The sequence below is a fragment of the Helicoverpa armigera genome, chromosome 23 (assembly GCF_030705265.1).
Source record: "Helicoverpa armigera isolate CAAS_96S chromosome 23, ASM3070526v1, whole genome shotgun sequence".
Taxonomy (NCBI): domain Eukaryota; kingdom Metazoa; phylum Arthropoda; class Insecta; order Lepidoptera; family Noctuidae; genus Helicoverpa; species Helicoverpa armigera.
The window spans coordinates 6,852,054-6,872,365 of NC_087142.1; the positions used below are offsets into that span (position 1 = coordinate 6,852,054).

Genomic DNA, 20,312 nt, shown 5'->3' on the forward strand with positions numbered 1-20,312 from the left:
GTTCGTAAATTATGTTATATCTTTTCTATCTTGAATATTATTACTAGGAACTGAACAATAGGTAACTATCTGAAGTTGACCTCATCAGGTATAGCCTGGAGCCTCTCATTCAAGTCAAGTAGCTCTGCCGGCCACTCGCTATGTTTTACTGTTAATAACGGATCTTAATTTGCGAAACTGTCTTGAACAGCGTTAGCTTCTAAATTGTGTGTAAAGTCATTACAAGTTAATTAAGAAGCTTTCAGTCTTTTGTGTGACTAATTACTTCAGAATTATCCATTCCTGTCGATTCTTACTTATGTTGTGGTGATTAGGCATAAACTCAAAATTACAGATAGTAGCTATGACATATAGATCTGCAAGAAGAGATTTCTAAGGAAAATTTACAAGACTTCTAAGCCCGACAGGTGTGTTTTAACTCGTAGATAAATGCGTATCATTTAACATCAGCAAAACTAGTTTAACGCTCGTTTAAGATGGTAATGTGTCGTGACATGTCTCACTTTCGTTAATACGTTTATTTTTGTCGCACAAATGTTTACACGTAATATCCTACAAAGATATTATTTACCTTGTCGCTAAGGCAATTAACACTAATTAATTAAATAAGGAAGTAATGTAGATGCATTTCTGTGTCAACGAACAGTAATCCTAAATAGTAGAGTATTAATTTTGGCCGGTTTCTGCTGTGCTTATTTCAAATTTGTAGTAGCACAAATACTATGCCGCCATTTTAACCCTTCACCAAATAAATGAAGTCGTGAAGATACCACAGCATTACTTGATCAAAATGCAAATACATTTGACCTACGACCTGCATTCAAAATTGTAAATAAGCTATACAAAACCACAGTACCTGCAGATTAGCATAAGAAGTGTATATCCACTCGAGATTGCACGTGGGACGCACTACGAATCGTAAACGAATTAGTAATATGATGTAGGCGGATGATGATAGAACAGTACGTTTATTCATACGGGTTGAATAACCTGACTTCTGTCTAGGTATGCGTCTCGAGATTTTTGGCTCCAATTGCTGTCATATTATTAGGAGTTACTATGTGTACCGTTCTGGCCGTACTATAAATTATTGTGGGCGCTACTATGACAACGCTATTGTAAAATTCATTGTGATCTATGTTTCTCATTTTTGCATTCCTTTTTGACATACTAGACCGTCTTACTCATTTTTGATGCTCGATTGTTCATTTAGTTGGTCATTATTGGCTATCAAAACATTCAAAATGTTACCGCAATCAATTTACTCATAATCTTACAAGCCCACGTTTATAACTGCAATATCTTCCAGTACTCCAATGTATGCAATTTCGGTATCTATAATTACATTATCTGTTTCACAACTGTACAGCATTATACAAAATTTAACAATGTAAAGCATAACGCCTTTGTTCTTGTGTAACTTTCAAGGTCCAAGCTTCAAATGTTCAATTATATTATTGTTATCTGGTTCATACTGGTGTTACGTAGGACTTATTACAAGTGCTTTGTCTGTCAGTCAAACACGCAAATTACTGTTTCCTCTCCTACATTAGCTTCTGAAGGTTCGTAGATATTTATGTAATGCAACTATAAGTTATAACTATGTTATAAGCTGTTACTTCCTGATCCATATCTAATCCCTATTTTGAAGTTTTTAATCTTTAGTTTGTTATTTTTGGTCTTTATCAATACGACTTGAAACTATATTCTTTTACTTTAAACATCAATCCCTTGTACATTTATAGGCTTTATAATTTTAGCTTTTTTATAGAAAGCCCTAGATTTTCTTGTCAATCCCTAATATGTCTCGACTTTACTCCCTATCTTTACAACTTAACTATATTTCCACCCATCCATCTTGCAATTTATCGATGCTACCAACCGCAACATAATTGTCAGTTGTATAATACAGCGGTTAGATCACTATGCTTTACATTTCAGCACTTTACTCTTGATTAGCTCTACTAGTGACGGACGGACTTTCATTTAATTCATCAAGTAAATTATATGTGTGATGATTACTTATTTGACAGTTGATCGATTGAACACGTCTAATGTTACGTGTTGATATCTTGAGTGTATAAATTGCAATTTTATTTTCCGCGAATGGAATAGGCCGGTGCTACTGGGTATGTAATTTGTAGTAATTTGGGGCTGTCTGCACTTTTAAATTGTTCAAGTTTTTGAAAGCAAGGACGTACTTTTTTGTCTGCGTTGTTTTTTAAAGCGGCGAATTTATGATTTTGCATATGAATCTAAGTTGAACCAAGAATTTTCTGCTTAATTTACATGTTTTCATTAGGCACTATAAAGAAACTGTTGCATTGTTAGAAAATGCTAAAACAAAGATAAATCTCACAACTATTTATGAATGTTTACTTATAAATCAAGCAACAGTAACAACACAATCCAACAACAGTTCTATTGAAGCTTTTGTTTTCCAACCAAACATTGTTTGAACGAAAAATTCCAATAGCACGGGACGCCATTATGCAACATTGTACCGACCCTAACAGAGAGTTCCCTTTACATTTCTGTTTTACATCGAAAAGGAGTTGTTAATGTCAGAGTCAAACAGTACAACTGCGGCTTTGGTTGTAATTCAATTACAAATGTACTTGAACTGTATTGAAGTGTCCGCGGGTTCTTGAACTCTGGAGGGGTCAGAATCTACTTCAGATTTGTATTGTGTTACTAACGTTTCCTACTCTTTTGTTACAGGTAAATATTCGAAGCCGTCGGTGGATCGAGTAAGAGGTTTGACAAGTACTGTTGGTTTTGCGTCGATAAGTTTGGTTTGCTAATATTTAATTTCTTTCGTAATTTGATTATGTAAGAAAGTCTGATTAGGGTTATTGAATTTGCGGTTTTCGAAGTCTGATGTTATGTGGCATTTTATTTCGGTTAAGTTTTCGTCAAACAGTGGCCGATTCTAAACATGATCTGATCATAACTTCGATTCAAAAACGAACACGCTTTTATTGTTCTATGAATCAAATTCTAGAGAACCTTGAACCACCTGGGATTGTAAAATGAAAACACATAAAATATCTAACAAGTTGTACGCCTACTTTGCAAAAGATAGCGCTTGTCGATAAACTAAGCACAAAGACGGTGGCTTATAAAAGTGTCTATAGACAATTTATGATGTCAGAAGCCAGTGAAGTTATAAAGTATGAAGTTTATCAGATTAGCAGTACGTTGCACCTGGTGCGTAATTCAAGTCTCACTGCAGTTGCGGTATTGTCCCGAGTCGTACAATTTCTTAATTACATTTATACGTTATCTTTCTCAGAATATTCAGGCATATCTTCAACATGAAGTAAGTGCTAATGTCGCGTCATTTGTGGTGCAACGTCTTGCACTTCATTATTTTCCTTTTCATTATCGATTAAAAGCGGATCTGGATTAATATGCGTGTATGCAATAAGTATCGGTTTAATGTCACGCAGGTGTGACATTTTAGTCAATAAAGATTTCTCTTTTACATTACCAATTACTGCAACTCTCAAAGTAACGAACAAGTTTATTTAAAAAGTAGGCTCATTTGCTTTAAGCGATCGAATCACGGACTTTTCCCAGCTAGCGAACAAACAACAAAACCAACAGCATTAGTTTACACAGCTGTCTTCGAACTCAAGAGATTTCATCAAGAAAGTGATATCATAATAACGGGAGAATAAGACAATGATATAGTTGCTGATGACAAAACGGCAAAGCCTTTCTCTGCAGACTTTAAAGTATTAGAGAGTGTATACTATAAAGGAATGTGAAATGAAACAGTAAGTTTGTAAAGTCAGCAATCAGACCACAATGACCACGAGGCAGCGCCGCAAATCATAGTAATGATCGGCCACTCGCATATGTTCGATGCAATTCTTTAATGGACCATATCGCAGTGCAGCACGGGTTTCGAATTGTTTTATAACGGTCATTATTATAGTTTCTCAATTGTCTTGATGTGTTGCTGCAATAGTTATCTAGTTTTGGTTGTGGAATTGCTGATTAGCTTCAGTTTTGATTACGTCAATGGTCCTTATTAATTCAGAAACTGTTTTCCTTAGTAGTTAGTGATTTTTCTATAACAATACCATAGAGAACCTACTGCGAGAGATCCTTATGGGAACTCTTTTACTATGCTTTATAGCAATTTACACATATTTTATCTCGATAAAATCCCTAAATAAGTTCACACATCTTTATAAACTCCACCGTATTTACACTAATTTAACTCATTATGTTTATCCGTTACTGAATTTGTTTACGTTTAACCTCTTCTAGCCATAACATGTAAACAATGTGGTTATTGGTCTCGTTCCAATGGCGAATTGTGAAATATGCGCGTGCGATGTATGGCCGGGGCGGCAAGCGCAGCTGTGCGTTGAGCAATGAACAGTCTCAAGTGATAAAGCTGTGTTAAATACAGCTGGAACTTAACTGTAATTAGTTTATTTACATGTAGCAATAAGGCTTTATTGCTATAAGGACAATAGGTTGCTAAGACTTGAATTTTGTTTCAACGTTTCGATTGATCAATTCAGAAGCTATAATCGTATTTCGAGCTAGGGGCTTGTTCAAAAATATTCCATTGAATGCATCGTGCATCACTATAGCTAGTACTTCTTACGACATAATTATAGTCCTTCAACCCAAACCCAAGTTGCAAATAGCACTGACTCACAAGCCTTGCAAATGCCAGTTTCCTCACCGGATGGGCAGCATAAACAAAGATGAGTTGCATCGGATCATAATCTAACGAAACTTCGATTTATAGCCGTTTCCAATATACTGTCTATCTTTTGATTTGGTAACTAGAGATAGAAATTTGACATAAGCACCATACAAGTAATGTCAAATTCCTATCTCGATTAAGAAGAAGAAAAGATAGATACAATATTGAGATGCTACAAGGCAAGGCAAAGGATTCGCAAAATGTCTTCATTCATCTCAACATGAGTCATGACTAATTTGAATATGTAAATTGTCATATTAGCAGTCTTGTTAAGGCAGTGTTGTGTAATATGGTAATCGATGTCTATAATGGATAGAGTAACAAGTTTACAATCAATGGAGGCGTGGATGGGGTCAATGATTTGTGACGTAAGGAAAATGGTTTGTTTTTATATGGAAATGAGGAAAATGTAGAGCAAATGCTGATTTTAAAACTGTCTTTTATGTTGTTTTAGGTTCTTTAAATACTGTAGTTTCTGTTCGTGTTTTGGGAGTTGATAAATGAATATTAGGAATGCTTGGGACCTGTTTTAGTCAAAGTATAATTTACATAAGAAAATAATAGTTTCGCTCAATTGAACAACTGTAATTTTCATTAATCAAAACCAAATCGAACCACATTTCAATAAAGTAACAGCGGCCAAGCCTACACATTCTTTGAATGAACTAAAGGATTGCAGAATTGAAAGTTAAAACTCTGAAAATCGGCAGCTCAGCCAAAAGAAGCCAAGAACTTCATCTTTTCCTTTACTCAAGAATTTTTCATCTAACATTTCGCAACTACATTATTTTGATGATTCACTATATTTCGTAAGAGCTCATCACGCTGCGGTTTGTCAGTAATTTCGACAACCGATGTATCTGACAGCGCAGATTGTACAGAAATATTCATCGTAATGGAAACATTTGTAATTTTCACGTTAAATGCAATTGTTATATGAGCAATATTAGGTATAACCATGTAATTCATTTCTAAGAATATTACTGCTATTCGTGTTTTAATCAATATTTTGAAATTGATACCAGTAGCTCTTATTGCATTTTCTGAGGGCAAAGCACTGAATGCAATATTAGACTTACGTAAACCACGTCCCATGCCTTTTTTATTTTATAAATTACTTTTCTCCGACGGACACTATTTACAACAGTCGTAACATCATCTAATGGCGATGGTGCCAAAGCTATTGTTCTATTTCTTTTATTACTTCGTTCAAATAAAATAGCTGTTACATCCGCAACTCGGCAGCTAGGCGTGAGAAATTGCAACACATTTCCGATACAATATCGATATTACAGTATTAGTAGTCCATCGACACATATAGATTGTTATTTCTGTTTGTCTGCCTATCACAACGTCCCCATTACATCAATCTGAGATAGCTAATTTCACGGCTTCATTCGTTCACGGCTCATTTGGTTTACCTAATGCAAGCACTTGTTATCGATACTCGATATTACGTCAGAATGACCTCTTAATGGTGGTTCCATTTTAATTCGCTATGCTGCTCCTTCGAAACGACTGTTTTGCAATTCGCAACGGCTGTCTACAGCACTATGCGTATGATTCCAACTTTCTTTATCACTTTTTACGTAATAAGTGCTATGGTGTTTCATAATATTGTTGTTTCTATCACTCGTAACGAATTCAATTGCGATTGGGATACGATAATGTTTAGATTTTCTATCGTCATCGTTATTTAGAATCATCTGTTTACGACTTTTGTTCTTGCGAGATTGTTTGAAATCTTTATCCTCATTTTGACCATGTCATTTTGCTTTTACTTTGTTAACATCATGTTATTAGCAAAAAACAACATTTCTCTAATCAGATGTTACGAAGAAAATAAGTGAATCAAACCATACGTTAAATCCATTTGCATTTTAATTTCCATTTCCTTCAATTACTCGACTGTTACTGTACTCGACAATTACTGTTGCGTCACAATTTTTGTAACCACTTAAGTTTTAATTTCTACGAGCATTGTAAAAACTTTCCCATAGTTATAGTTTTGTTTCTCTCATTGTTTCTACGACATCGCTCTTGCATGAAATTGTCCCCAATCCATTGGAGGCTTGTTAGCCAATTTGTTCTTCCATGTAATTAAAAGGTTAATTGACTGGAGATATCCGCTTTACTTTTTTGTTTGAGCGTAAATAGTTTTCCTCGTTGTTTTCATTCGAATCTGTGTTTTAAACCCTGTCTCATATTTTTTCAAGTCTTTTATTAATACTTATAATATTATGAATTATAATACGCTATAAATTCGCAGCTGAATGAGTATCCAATTTGCATTCATAGTTTTATTTTCTGTCCATACTCAAAGAAGAAGCGTTCGCAACAAAAACTTACCCCTCGCTCGATAGATGGCGTTGGGATCGAGTTAGATCGCGCTATGGTTTCGTTACAACGATTTGGGTGGGTCGGGCGCGAACTTCTCTCAAGTTAACTTTGCGCAGAGGCAATGTCGTAACCAATGAGGTTAATCCGAGGTGCGATTATTGCTAGTTGAAAACTTTACCAATACCCCGCCGTGTGGACGTGAAATACCGTCCGCGATGGCAATTTTTGAATGGCCGTTATTGGCCTAAGAAACCCTTGAATCTTAAAATATAATTGCAAGTAGCGACATCTACATTTACAAATTCATCATGTCATATTGTTAAGATGATGAAGATAGTTTTCGTTTTGTTTTAAAGTTTCTCTTAAATGTTGTTAAGTTTTTATTGATTATTGCATATTGTAATAAATATGGTTAATAAATCTTGTTGCTGCACTTAACAATGACGACTTCACATTTATTTTCCCATTTAAAGATTTTCAATATTTCTTCACTAAAAGCTTTAATTGAAATTCTTTTTAATTCCAGTAAGTAATAACTATTTATAATTATTTCTTCAGAGCTGGCAGCAAGTCATTGCTTTATAATCGTAGTTCAATTTTTCTATTCCCTAGAGTACACACACGACTAATGTTTTCTGTGAACCTTTACGAAGAACGTTTATTTAATTACACTGGCAACATTCTGCGAGTAATGGCGGCATTATGTGAATCTGAGCTAATTCGCGCCAATTACTCGCGGGCTGTGGGAAGATGGCGGCTATTTGACAATCTATGTTCTCTGTGGTGTACTCAAAATGTTACAACTTACTGTTAAGCCTTTACAATGAGTAACGGATCTTTGCTGTGTGCCTCCATCAATGTGTTTCGGCCTTGAGCACGGCTTTGTTCGTGTAGCAATTAAGTCTAGTTTTTTCTGCACGGCTATTAAGAACGCTTCAGTATTTTTATTGTCTTCTGCAATCTAGAGGCTATTCACATTGAGGACGCAGAGCTTTTGACTTAAGGTTTAAGCTTAATATTGTTCTAAAGTAACAGTTTCTGTTTTGATCAACACTATGAAAGTGACAGGCTTTACGTCATTCAGCAGTAATTCAGTAAATTACAAAAATGTGTTAAAGAAACCCAATTAGACTGCAATAAGTATAAAAACCTTGGTGTTGTGTAATATTTTATAACGTATTGTTCTTGCGGTTACCCTTAAAGAGAACTTTCTCCAAATTAAATTGGTGATTCTCATTTATTACTACTTGGGCAAAATCTTCTTTTATTCATATGTTATGCTGACAGCAAGAACCTGGCACTTTAATGAATAATAAACCATGAATATATTGCTAGTATCTAGTAAAACTCCGTGTGTTCATCCGGGAACACACATAATCTATGTTAAAGTAAAAACTTTGCACCTAGGCCGTCTATCTTCATTGCATGTCAGAATATAATTTGCTGCTTACCAATGACTGTCCCTACTTATTCTTCAAAGGATTAGTGTAACGTATCTTTCTCTTGGATCTAATACGTCCATTGCTTAGTGGATTAAAATCAGGGTTGGTTGGAGTTCAGACAGGTTTCGTTGTAACAGTTGGTTATCCAGACAATCCATCATAAATGTTAGCTTCTGAACGTAAGCCCTTTCTGTTATTAACTTTGCTTTAGATAGCATCATTCTTACCAAGCTTATTATTTGAATAGCCTTCGTCGTATGTAAAGTGAATGGTACCTAATTCTGCATGTGCTAAATAAGCTTTAGAGAATTGAACAGGTCTCTTCTTTTTTAATGAAAGACTACGTGTCCCTCACTGAGCTCATTAAAAGAACAAACATAACAAAACGCTTAGCAGCACCACCTAATTCAAATCTTTTTCTTCACATTTTGCAATTAACCAGAGCAGTCTTCTTATTTTTCTAATAAAACTTAATAAAACCTCAACAATCCAAAGCACAACGATTGCCCTTTTTACCTGTCTCCCAGCCCTGATTAACAGTAAATTGAGAATATCCTAGGCTAGAAAATTGCTTACCTCAATCCGGTCCTACGTCCGTTCGTCCCTTTTGCGTTGACATAACCCATATTATAACGGCACCTACTAGATTGATTTCTCTGCCAATGATTTACACTGCGGCACCTCAAAGTGCACTTGGATAAATAGCGACAGCATAATTGCAGCTGATTGGTCTCGGATATCGCACGAGCCTTCAAGGTTTGTGGCAAATTGTGTTTTAGCTTGGAGCTTAGATAAGTCTGAATCGTAAAACTAATTTTGATTTGAGGTATTGGAAGATATAAATCCCTTTTGAAGTCCTTCAATATTCTGATTTAGAAGGAAGCATTGTCTCAGTACTCATGTACCCTCCTGCGTTTTACACTTCTTCCACATAAACATAATCGATTTTCATGTGAATTCCAAGTATAAGATTAAAATAATACCTAATACGTCAGAAACCATCTGCAGTTTGCTTAAAACCAGCAGTTACTAGTAAATCATTATTACCATCATCATACATCCTTCCAAAAGCCCGTTCACTTCCAGCAGCCTTGGCTGACTCAAATCCCTAAATTCTAACAAACTAATCAAATTCTAGAAACAATAAGTCTCAAGGCTTACAAACGCTTGAAAAGATTACTGACTCAGTCGTGAACGCAGTTCTATCTGAAAGACAATTAGCTAGGAATGCAAAAGGCCTTGATAGTTAACCCGCCGTGACAGCCAGTTGTCCTATCACTGGTTTTAAAGTGCACGTGTTTACGAACAATAGCAATATTGTCCATATCTTCAATAAAGTCAAGGCTTTGTCGTTGATCAATATTATTGAACTCCAAGCATGTATTAGGAAAGAGATTTTAGATCAATATAATTTCATTGTTAAATAACTCAACTCCTTATCCAATACCATTAAAATCATTACCAGTTCCACAGCACTATACGTAATATTGCAAGTCAATTGAATCGTCTTTCAAGCATATTGCTTCTACAGTCATTCCTTTACATCTATGGTCACACTTACATGCTTCCAGCCGCAAGTGCTACTTACAACTTTTATAGCGTCACTTTTATGGTCAAACGTGATAGGTCGTAAGGTCTGCACTATTGTTCCGCGGCTTGCAAATTTCCCTACGAAGACTTTCGAACTTGAATATAGACAAAACCCATTTGTATGTACGTTATTGTGATTAGAAAACTGTATTTCCAAATGGATTGAGATGGGACAGTGTTACTGTGTTCTTAAACTTTATTTATTACTCCAACGGTAAATCTTTAGTCGTCAGAACATCCTGTCTTTGTAAACAAAGATTATGTAAGTTCCAGTAACCGTAAAACTAGTTTAAAAGGGCTGAGATATAAACAGGTACAGTCCGCCATTGACCGCGCGTGCGCACCCCGTCTCACCTTAAACATTTGCAGAAACGCGGACAGGCGCATATTTCTTCACATTCGGCTATTTCCGTCTACCGTTCGGCTAATTCCGTCGACAGCGGACGATGACTCCACCGGCATGCGCTGTTTAGACCTTGACGTAAACTTCACGTGCAGTTAGAACAATCAATTTGCAATTTTATTGCCTTGACATAAAGCACATTGTAATGGATAATTAGCTTTGTACCATTTCCGCATGGGATATACGAAACGGAAATGATTAACACCTGCAATAAAATGATTTGATGCAAAGCGTAAAGGCCTTCAAGATTTTTAACTGTAGACTCTATTATTTTCTGAGATAAGGCTGGAAACTGTACATTTTATTCGAAAATCTACGACATCCTTAGACCTTCACAAATGGTAAGTATAATGCGTTTCTTAAAACCATTAGAAACTCATTTATGCAAACTGTAAATTATTCCGGAGCTGGGGTCATGACTGCAATTTCAAAAGATTTAATAATACTTCGTTTGTAATGCTCACAAAAGAAAATTAAAGGCAGGTGAAATAAGTACCTACTCGAAATTAACGACTCACGACTCTTTACTAGGAAAGTTCCTTAATCCAATGGTAAACAATACAAAAAGCTCTTAAGACAATGGTGACAAGTGAAATCTCTATACGCCGAAGTCCCATAACATATTATTAATTTTTTACCACCAGCTGCATATGTATGAGACTAAATATGAAACTGATGTATTATAACATGTCACTCTCAATCAAAGACACAACTTTCTTTAAACTATAATCTACATTGATGATATGTTCGTTTCATAATTACATTTTGCAATTTCATACAAAGCACTGGAGATCAAACGCTTGATCATGAATAGGCTCTACTTTAGCCTCAAGGTATAAACACATCCGTCTTAGTATAACTTCTACATTTGACCTTGTTTATGTTTTAAAGTAATTATAAGTATGGTTAACAAAAGCCCACAATTATCTTGTCGCTCTTAATTTTTTAACGCGTTATCTTCTGTAGCCAATAATTACAAATTATACTTTGTACCAGAAAAAATAATTGCGGGTAAGCGTTTTCCTTGTACTTATTGTTCTATTGTTAAAGCTTAAGTTTGATTTCTAATAAAGGGCAGAGGAAAAGTGTTGCTTAAATGTGATAATGAAAACACAAAATTAAGGTTTATGATTTTTGCTGTAGTTAATCTAAACGAATATGAACATCAAGTTCACAATAGTCTCCGACCAAATACTGTCATTACAAACCAAGAAACAATGAGACGTTTTCTTACATCTGTCAATTATGATGATAAACCACGTCCAACAACTAAATACTCATTGCAACACGACACTCGTACCATTGTACATGACGTTTGTACCAAAACTGGTAATAATGACGTCGAAGACAATCATTATTGTCAGTACAATGCATAGGAAATGCATTTAGCCATTGTTGTTATCGAAAGTAATAGATGTCTCGATTATGAGGTAACAGTTTATGTGTGGGCATTCTATGGAGATGAACAAAGTTATAGCCATCGAAGGAATGCGTGGGAATATGACCGTTTATTCGAATGCCAATAACAACAATGAGCAATACACTCACTTTATTAAAGCTTTATGATTTGCACATAATTAAAGGAATATATATATGTTTTACAAAGGATTCTTTACTTTAGGCAATGTATCAAAATAGCAGGTAAATGTTAAAAATTTGGCAATGCTTTAAGATATACTAATGATAGCGCATGATGTAATAAGATTTAAATGGACTATTACTTCATGCAAGCCGAGTTTCCAAAAGTTCCCACCTTCCACAATTTCAACGAGAATCAAAATGTTGCAACAGCAGAATCTAATAAAAAATAAAATCGTGGCCTGACTAAGCACAACAGTAACCATGGGCTCCTAACTTGCGTAATCCCATTCAGTTTTATCGCCATGGTGAACTGATTTGCCATGGCTTCATCAGATTACAAGTCAACGAACACTTTAACGTTGACAAGCTAAAAATATGGCTTGATAATAATGGATATTTTAATAAAGATTCTGAATAAATTGATGCACTAACTAACCATGTTCAGAAACAAGATAATATCTAATTAAGCTTTGTAGTGAAATCAAGCCCAATTGTACCTAAAGAAAATCGTGACAATACAGACATAATCAATCACTGAAAGGGAGCTAGCCTTCACTGTCTTCAACTTAAAAGACCATTTACAACTGCAGCACCCAACAAACAATTTGTTAGTACATTTATAACATCATCAGCATGCATTGAGCATGACGCCTACTAATCATTTTGACGTTTCAATAGAGTTAACTGCCTTACTCGAAGCTTCGGTATATCACGAATGGATTCGCTAAGAAAATGCCAAATGACATTATTCGCCTTGACTCCTCCGACCTTTTGGAGTAAGGCTTCGTGTAAAGTGATAATTATATTAAGGATAGTATCATTTGTAATGAGTGTGTAATTAGGATCTGTAGTTGCGATATCAGTTGCAAGTTTATGTTTTGTCCTTTAGATGTCCTTTTGGTTAATGGCTTTTGCAACTGCTAAATTAAAATGGTTAGATATATTAGTATGGTTAGAAATTCGTTTCTAATATTCAGTTCAGTATTGATATTCTCAATATTTACTTTCATGTTCTCTTGCGATGAAAATGATTACTTTTACAAATAAATTGTCCTATAAATAATACATATAACTTCTATATTATCTCATTTTATATGGACATATATAATAACAATAATATTGAAATTGTTGATGCATCAATGAAACTCATTTCTAAAACCAGTTTCACAACATATTCCGTGTGAAAATAAATATTACATTTTCATCTTTAGTTAATAAACTAATAATATGTTTACCTGTGGGCGATATTGGTAGTGCCTATTCGTTTCTCACCTGGTTATCAAAACTTAATATATGTTATCGAATGATAAAAGTTTATGGATAGTTACGATACAGCTATAAAATTTTCTCCCACTAAAAATCTTGTATCTGTGACCTCAATATAACTTATAAAACGCTCCAGAATACACCATAAAGCTTTTAATTTTATGTAGTTTTTTTACCGGTGTCGTGGCCCATTGTGCTTGGGTCTTCAAACCTAAACATATATGCTAAGGAACCTACTAAACCTAAAATCAAATTATGTCTAACTCGTATTAAGCAACTGTCGGTTCTAATAGTAAACTTTCCCATTCCTATTCCGTATCGTTTTCCCAAGCAATCGGCATCGGAACGACGTCCAACGATCTCGATAAATTTGTAATTTGGTATGTAATCGGTGCATCCATCTAGTTGTAATTTATATGGGATGCAACGCTAGCAGAGCCAGCAATGACTCGTGTAGTTAGACCCACTATTTCTAGTTAAAGTTATGAACAAGGCACTATAAACGCAGTTTTATATTTATACAAATGCCCTTTCGTCTTATCTTTTCATACTTCTGCAAGTATTAAGTACAATCACAGCACCATCAAACTCCTCTCATTAAGCAAAGCCGTAATACCCAGAACTGAGATATCTCCTACCGCATCTGATAGTAAATATTTCTTACACCTCTTAAGCCGGCCATGTCCCAAGATACCGCCAAACATGGTATCCCTTCGCGAGTTTGTAACAGAACTGATCCAATCTATGGTCGTTCATCTCACTAAGAAACTGTTACTGGCCGTCGACATGTCTTGTGATGTCATCTTTTACTCCTAGATAGGCCAATGAAGTCGGTTTGACGGTATCTGTGACGATAGTACGCTCGAAGATCGTAACTCGGATTGTCGGAATATTTAGTTATAATTCTGCATAGTGATGTTAGTCAACTTGAACATGGTTTACGATTTATTTTGCCTCGTATACTTTGAGTACTGGTCTTTTAGCACCTTCTTAGTAAGTGCTGAATAATGGTGACAAATACGATCAGGACGTGACAGGCGCAGTTTGATTTCACGCTTTTTAAGACCGAATGAAAACAAGTTCTACCTAGAACTCATTTCGTATACCTGGAATTTGTTATAGGAACTTGACAAACAAATGCAAAACAGGAAAATCCTATAATTCAAATCAGGAATTCATCTTTCTCGACGAAATTTTCTTTGTTGATAAATACCGTAATATCGGCTGTCATAGTCAGATGCGCGTGCGCGACTACCAGAGCACGTTCCGCTCATTGTTCGATTTTCAATTTTATTTTTTCCAACTAAATGGCTCTGACTTATTGTGTCAACGGCTATTGTTAATTTTGATTGGTCGGTGTTCGCTCTCGCACCGCCATCTTTTATTGTGTAAACTTTGATAGTTTTTGTTTCTTTTTCTTTGGATGTAAAGGCTAGGGCCGGCTCCTTTATAGTATTGGTTCTGTGTTACGCAACGAATTTCGTATCGGAAACTATGATCTTGTTTGTTATGAGATCCGCATTCTTGTTTTGATGAGTATCGATACTTGCATTGTGTTTGTTAAAAGGTTTTTATGTTTTGTCATTTTGTTAACCTAAAACTGTTTGTGTGATATCAGCTATAGTGATCTCTCTTTCATGGTTAGTAGTGGCGGTACTTAGAAATGTAGCTGGAACTCACGTTGACGCAACTTGCACCGTAGGCGCACCTAATCAGCGTATAAATTCCCTATATTAAGTATATATTGTGTATTGCGAGCAATTGGCCCGTTCTATTTTTCCCTTCTCGTTTCAATAAGTAAAATCATGATAGTCATTATAATTTGATGCCTCGAAAGTTCGTCCTAATGATGCTGCGAATCCATCTGTTTTGACTAACCCTTACCAGCGGCCTTCCAGACTTTCACCCTCTTTTGAATTGCTATACTTATCACATGTATGTATCTTTCTCCCCCAGGTATTACAACGCGACGTGGAATGCCACGGTCGGATCGTGAGCTCGGTGGTGAGGCTCTGCGGTGGAGGAGACGCGGCGCGTGCGCTTGAACGTCGTTGGCATCTGCTGTACCTGCGGGCGATTGAGTGGCAGTGCCATTTGGAAGCCTGTTTGGCTAGGATCGATAATCAGGTAAATAAAACAAGCTTATTGATATACATATATTGCATACTGATAGCATGAGTTGAAGTCACTCCATCAGTTAGGAAGTCTGTTGCATTTTAAAAGTGGGTCGCGCAATGATGGTCTTTCAAATGTTAAGTTCGGAGAGAGCTTTTAAAAAACCTAATCATGACCGAAGGATAGAATCTTATCAGGTGCCTAATAGTACTGTCAGAATCAGCAAGTATACAGTAACCTTTTTGATTTTAAACGCACTTACAAAAATATAATTTCACAAAGCGTCTTCCTATATATCACTTCTCTTCTAACACCAACCCATAATCAAACTCCGTACGAAATTAGTACTTCCTTATCCCCCTATCTCCTAAAAGAGCAAGCGACATTATAGCGTTGCTCACTATATTCTCACCAATACAATAGGGCAATCAGCCACCCGGAGTTGTTTGCAAACATGACACCAGACCCCAAGTGTGCAGAATTGATTTAACCCCCTTCAATGGGATGCAATTGAGTGGAATAGCTATGGGGTGATATTTTTCTAAAACTTCAATTTCTGGGAAAGTAGGGGCTTGTGAATTGGTTAGGGCCTAAATTGAAACTGCAAGGTGACTTTATGGTACTTATATACTTTTTCAGTCAGTGTTAGTGTCAGTAATTTGATGTAGTGGTTATGAGTAGTATGCAAATAGCATAAATACTGACCAGAATAATATTCAGATTAAAAGATACCCTAGCTACTCTGTTCAAGGACAAAAATACGTCCATTAAAACCACACACGCATTATTGAATTTTCGAAACAATGGCGTTTAATACAACGTGGACACTAAAGGGTTAGGCCACGTGACCTCTGTCATACACAAATAAATAATGTAAGTTATACGCACGGTATCCGCCATGTTATGATCCCCGTTGCTAGGTTACACTTAATAGTTGACCCATTTATATCACGCTTAGGGATAGTTAGACCATAACGACTCTTTTGAGGGTTAATTTATATCATTTCGTGGTAGCCTATGAATGTATGGGGATCTTAAAAATGACTTTTATTGGTCGTAAATTAATTTTAAATGGATTTGCTTGGATAGCTTATGAATGGATGCAGTAAATATTTGATTTTTTTTATGGCGGTGTGACTGAGAATTTTAGAGTTAACGATTGGAATATTTTTATTTAGATATCTTGTAGTGACTTGTAAAAATATTTTAGACCTATGTAGGTATGTTTTGCACTTTGTACCTGTACCTTGATCCAAGCAATATTATGAGTTTAGTAGATGTCTACCAAAATGGACCTTGATCTAGGTTATAAGCAATGTTCAGAGATATTTTATCAGTTCTGCAATCAATATGACGTGCTTAGTGAGACGAACGATTTTTATCGTAGTAATATTTGGTATTTTGTGATAACTACACGTAAATACAACGCGGAATTATGTATTAAATATGATTAATTTACATAATATGAGTGCACTGGCAAAATCTTGTTGTTTGGCGGATAAGACACAATATTTACCGGTAAAATTATTGTTTATGATTAAGTCTTTATTGATATTTAACCATTAGTACTGGTACGGTCTTTTGGCAAATACAATTACTGGCAATGCGGACAAAAAAAATTAGAAGCACTTTATTAAAAGGACCAGGAGAAAATGAGTGTTACTTTTTCCAAAAAGTCATATCAATTTGTAACTGACGGAGCTCCATTTTTCCAATCTAAACTATAAACATCTAAACTTATAAACACAATGTTTAATCCAACTAATTTCCATTATTCCAGGGCTGTTTGTCAGTGGAAGCTGCGAGTGACAGTGACGACGAGCCAGCACTGAAGCAGCCGAGGCTCAGCAAGAAGGGTTCGCCACGAAGACAGAGGACCCCGGTCAATGCGCGACGAAGGGATAGTTCGCTGGATAGCAGACAGTCTGCGTCTGAGGTAAGAATCACTGGCCACTGGCCTTCTTTATGTTTTAGTTGTAGTACTTGAATACTGGTGCAAAAATCGTGAGCAAAATATGGCAACTTGAACAACACAATACATCTTCCTTTTTATACTTGGATATAGTGATGATGATGCAATTTAGTCTGCACTTCTCTCATATCTTCGAAACTGTATCTCACTTTACGTACATTTTAATTCTTGAAGAGCTGGAGTTCGTTTCTTATAGGATCCCAGTTAATGTTATTCATATACCACAACGACGTCAGTTTTCACGACAGCAACGAATCCCACAACGTCTTTTAAGGATAAGCTAATATATTACAGCGAACCATTCAAAACACTGGCTTTAAAACTGCACTAGAACTGACAAAAAAGACTAACAAATTAATTTTCTTTCAGGAGGAACAAGAATATGTGCTAACGTACACTTGGCGAGGCTTCGGGTCGGATTGCGAGTCGGAGTTGGAGCGCTCGCGCTGTTCCAAGATGGCGGACGAGAGGCGCGTGCCCGGTGCTTGTGATGTCACCGCGCGGACCACTGACCAGACCGTGCCCGCTACTGATCATGTCGATGGTAATTTCTAGAACATCACCCACACTTAGGTTCAAAGAGGGTGGCTCTAACATCCTAGAAACCTTCTTGGTCTTGCGATTGTCAATTACTGAACCGTCCATAATTATATTTTGGTCTGGGTACAGCCTTTGAAGATATGTCCGTTCTCTGTAGAACTTTCACTTATAGTGCTAAGATGGCTATAATTATACTGGTATAAAAACAATCTTCACCTCATTCTAAATAGGTAAAGATATCCCTTCTTATGATCTTAACAATGACGCGTGACATTTCACATATCAATAGCAAACCATCAATGAACAACGCTTTCCATTTTCACATAGCACACAACTCTCGACTGATTTGAATTCTAAAACAATAGCATTGTGCTTAGTGTTGAAAAATCCAGTGATTTACAAACAAATAAACAAGTGACGGTATTTGCATACGATCATACAACCGTAGTTTCTTCCACAGGCCTCGAAGTACACAACGTCGGCATCGAAGGAAAATTGAAAACTCCGCCGACAGTAATTAAAAGAAAGAAGCCAGTTGACACGTCGAAATTTAATCAAACAGATCGAAAATCGAAACATTTGGCCACATTCTACTTCAGGCACCACGACACAGATTCGGACAGACAGATGATTGAAACAGAGAAGTCACAAGAAGAATCTTCAGAAGAAGAATGGACTTACGTTGGTGGTGCTAAAATTGGTAACGAGGACTCCACAGATTTAATGACGTCATCAGTTGAAATACAGTGCGAATTACCCTTGGATGAAAAGAAAGAAAAACCACCGTCGCCAAAACCGAAATTAGAGTCATCAACACCGGATTTATTGAGAGTGGAAAGGTCCAAAGATATAGTGAGGTTAGTGAACCAAGCAGAGGAATTGGTGCAGAAACAAGCGCTGTCGAAAAAGAAGGGTTCGAGGAGTTTTAAGCCGCTGTCGTTTGAAGAGGAGGGAAAGAATGTTAGTAGAAACAAAATGTCCAGGATCAAGGAATGGTTGAATCAGAGCTCGGAAGGCAAGAATGATAATAATCAGGTTAGTGACTTTAAAGTTATCCTTTGAGCACATTCTCAGAATTTATTGAGAAAAGTCATTTGTAATCCAACCGCTAGTGACTAAAACAATGTTATTAGATACTTGGAAAAGGTCATTTACTTTTACTTAATTAAAAAATTATACGAATTTCATTTACAAGTGATCTACTGTGTTGTTGGTACCTAAATACAACTATATGATAATTTTCATTCGTATTTTAACTTTCAGTGCACAGAAAGCTACGATGCTTCAGGGGAATACACAACTGAAAGTGAAGTGGACACCTCCCTGACATCCGAAGAACGAAACATCCACTCATCCATGGACATGAGCACTTCTACTTGCACCGTAACTCCCACACACCATGCCAAGGTAAAATAGACTTTATCCTACGTGTAGTAAAGACTAATATCGATTAGCTTTGTTTGTGTACTTACAACATTAATTAACCATGTAATGACACGTCAGTATCTAATTTTCTCTTCAAATGATGTAATTTTGGGAACTTCCAAGTATCTAATTTGAACCTGCACTTCAGCAAAGAATCTGTAATAGATAAAAAAAGAACATATGTATAAATAATGTTACTATCTGTGTGCTTTAACATTGACACACTGATTTTGACTAACATCGCACTGTACATAACATAAGGTTGAGGCATACTCTCGCTTTAGGTGACACTGCGCAAGAAGCGGGCTGGCAACAGCGCACGGCCGTGGTCGGTGTCATGTTTGTCGCAGCTGAGCGGCGCCGGCACCTCGCTCGCGGCCACGCCCACCGCGGGCGACGTTGCCGCTATGTCGCACAACATGTCTATATCTGAATCTGCTTTGAACACCCTCGCGTCTCCTCAGAGGGTGACGCCTTCTAACTCAAACTCAAAGCTTCGTGGAAGTTCTACTACGGTTCAGGTATGGCGGCTTAAAACTAAGCAAATTCAAGATTTCAATATTTTAGATCTTATATGTAAATACAATATGGGCAATCTTTAGATATAGCACTTGTCGGCTTTTCAATCGCATTTGTGATTAATTTAATTGTATTTATGTGCTTTTCATGTTGTTAGTAGAGTATAAGGTTTCCTTCAGATATTATAAAACAAGTTTAATTTCAACGTCTTTGGGATATCGAATGTTAGAAGATTTTAAATCTGCAAGAAGCAAGCTGGAGCGCTGCATCATTGCCAATGTAGTTTTCAATCACAATATTGAGTAACCTACCTTACTTGAGGTCCTTTTTACAGACAGTAATTTAATGTATCAAGAAATTGTCTAATATCCAATCAGAAAGTTTTGC

At 36.2% G+C, this 20,312-nt stretch overlaps 1 protein-coding gene and 1 non-coding gene across 8 annotated transcripts in view; both read left to right on the plus strand.

The window, feature by feature from the left end:
• LOC110376274 (klarsicht protein) overlaps positions 1-20,312 on the plus strand; it is a 275,563-nt gene that overhangs the window by 224,832 nt on the left and 30,419 nt on the right. For 6 of the 7 annotated variants that reach the window (XM_049837835.2, XM_049837834.2, XM_049837837.2 and 3 more), the window contains 6 exons: positions 15,311-15,481; positions 17,250-17,405; positions 17,811-17,985; positions 18,442-19,016; positions 19,245-19,388; positions 19,691-19,927. In XM_049837835.2, the coding sequence (XP_049693792.2) occupies positions 15,311-15,481; positions 17,250-17,405; positions 17,811-17,985; positions 18,442-19,016; positions 19,245-19,388; positions 19,691-19,927 (1,458 nt within the window). The remainder of the gene's footprint in view (positions 1-15,310; positions 15,482-17,249; positions 17,406-17,810; positions 17,986-18,441; positions 19,017-19,244; positions 19,389-19,690; positions 19,928-20,312) is intronic. The other variant, XM_049837840.2, reaches the window with a different exon arrangement.
• Positions 7,177-7,316, plus strand: LOC126054069 (U4 spliceosomal RNA). The gene has a single exon (XR_007510673.2). It is a non-coding gene; the product is annotated as a U4 spliceosomal RNA (small nuclear RNA).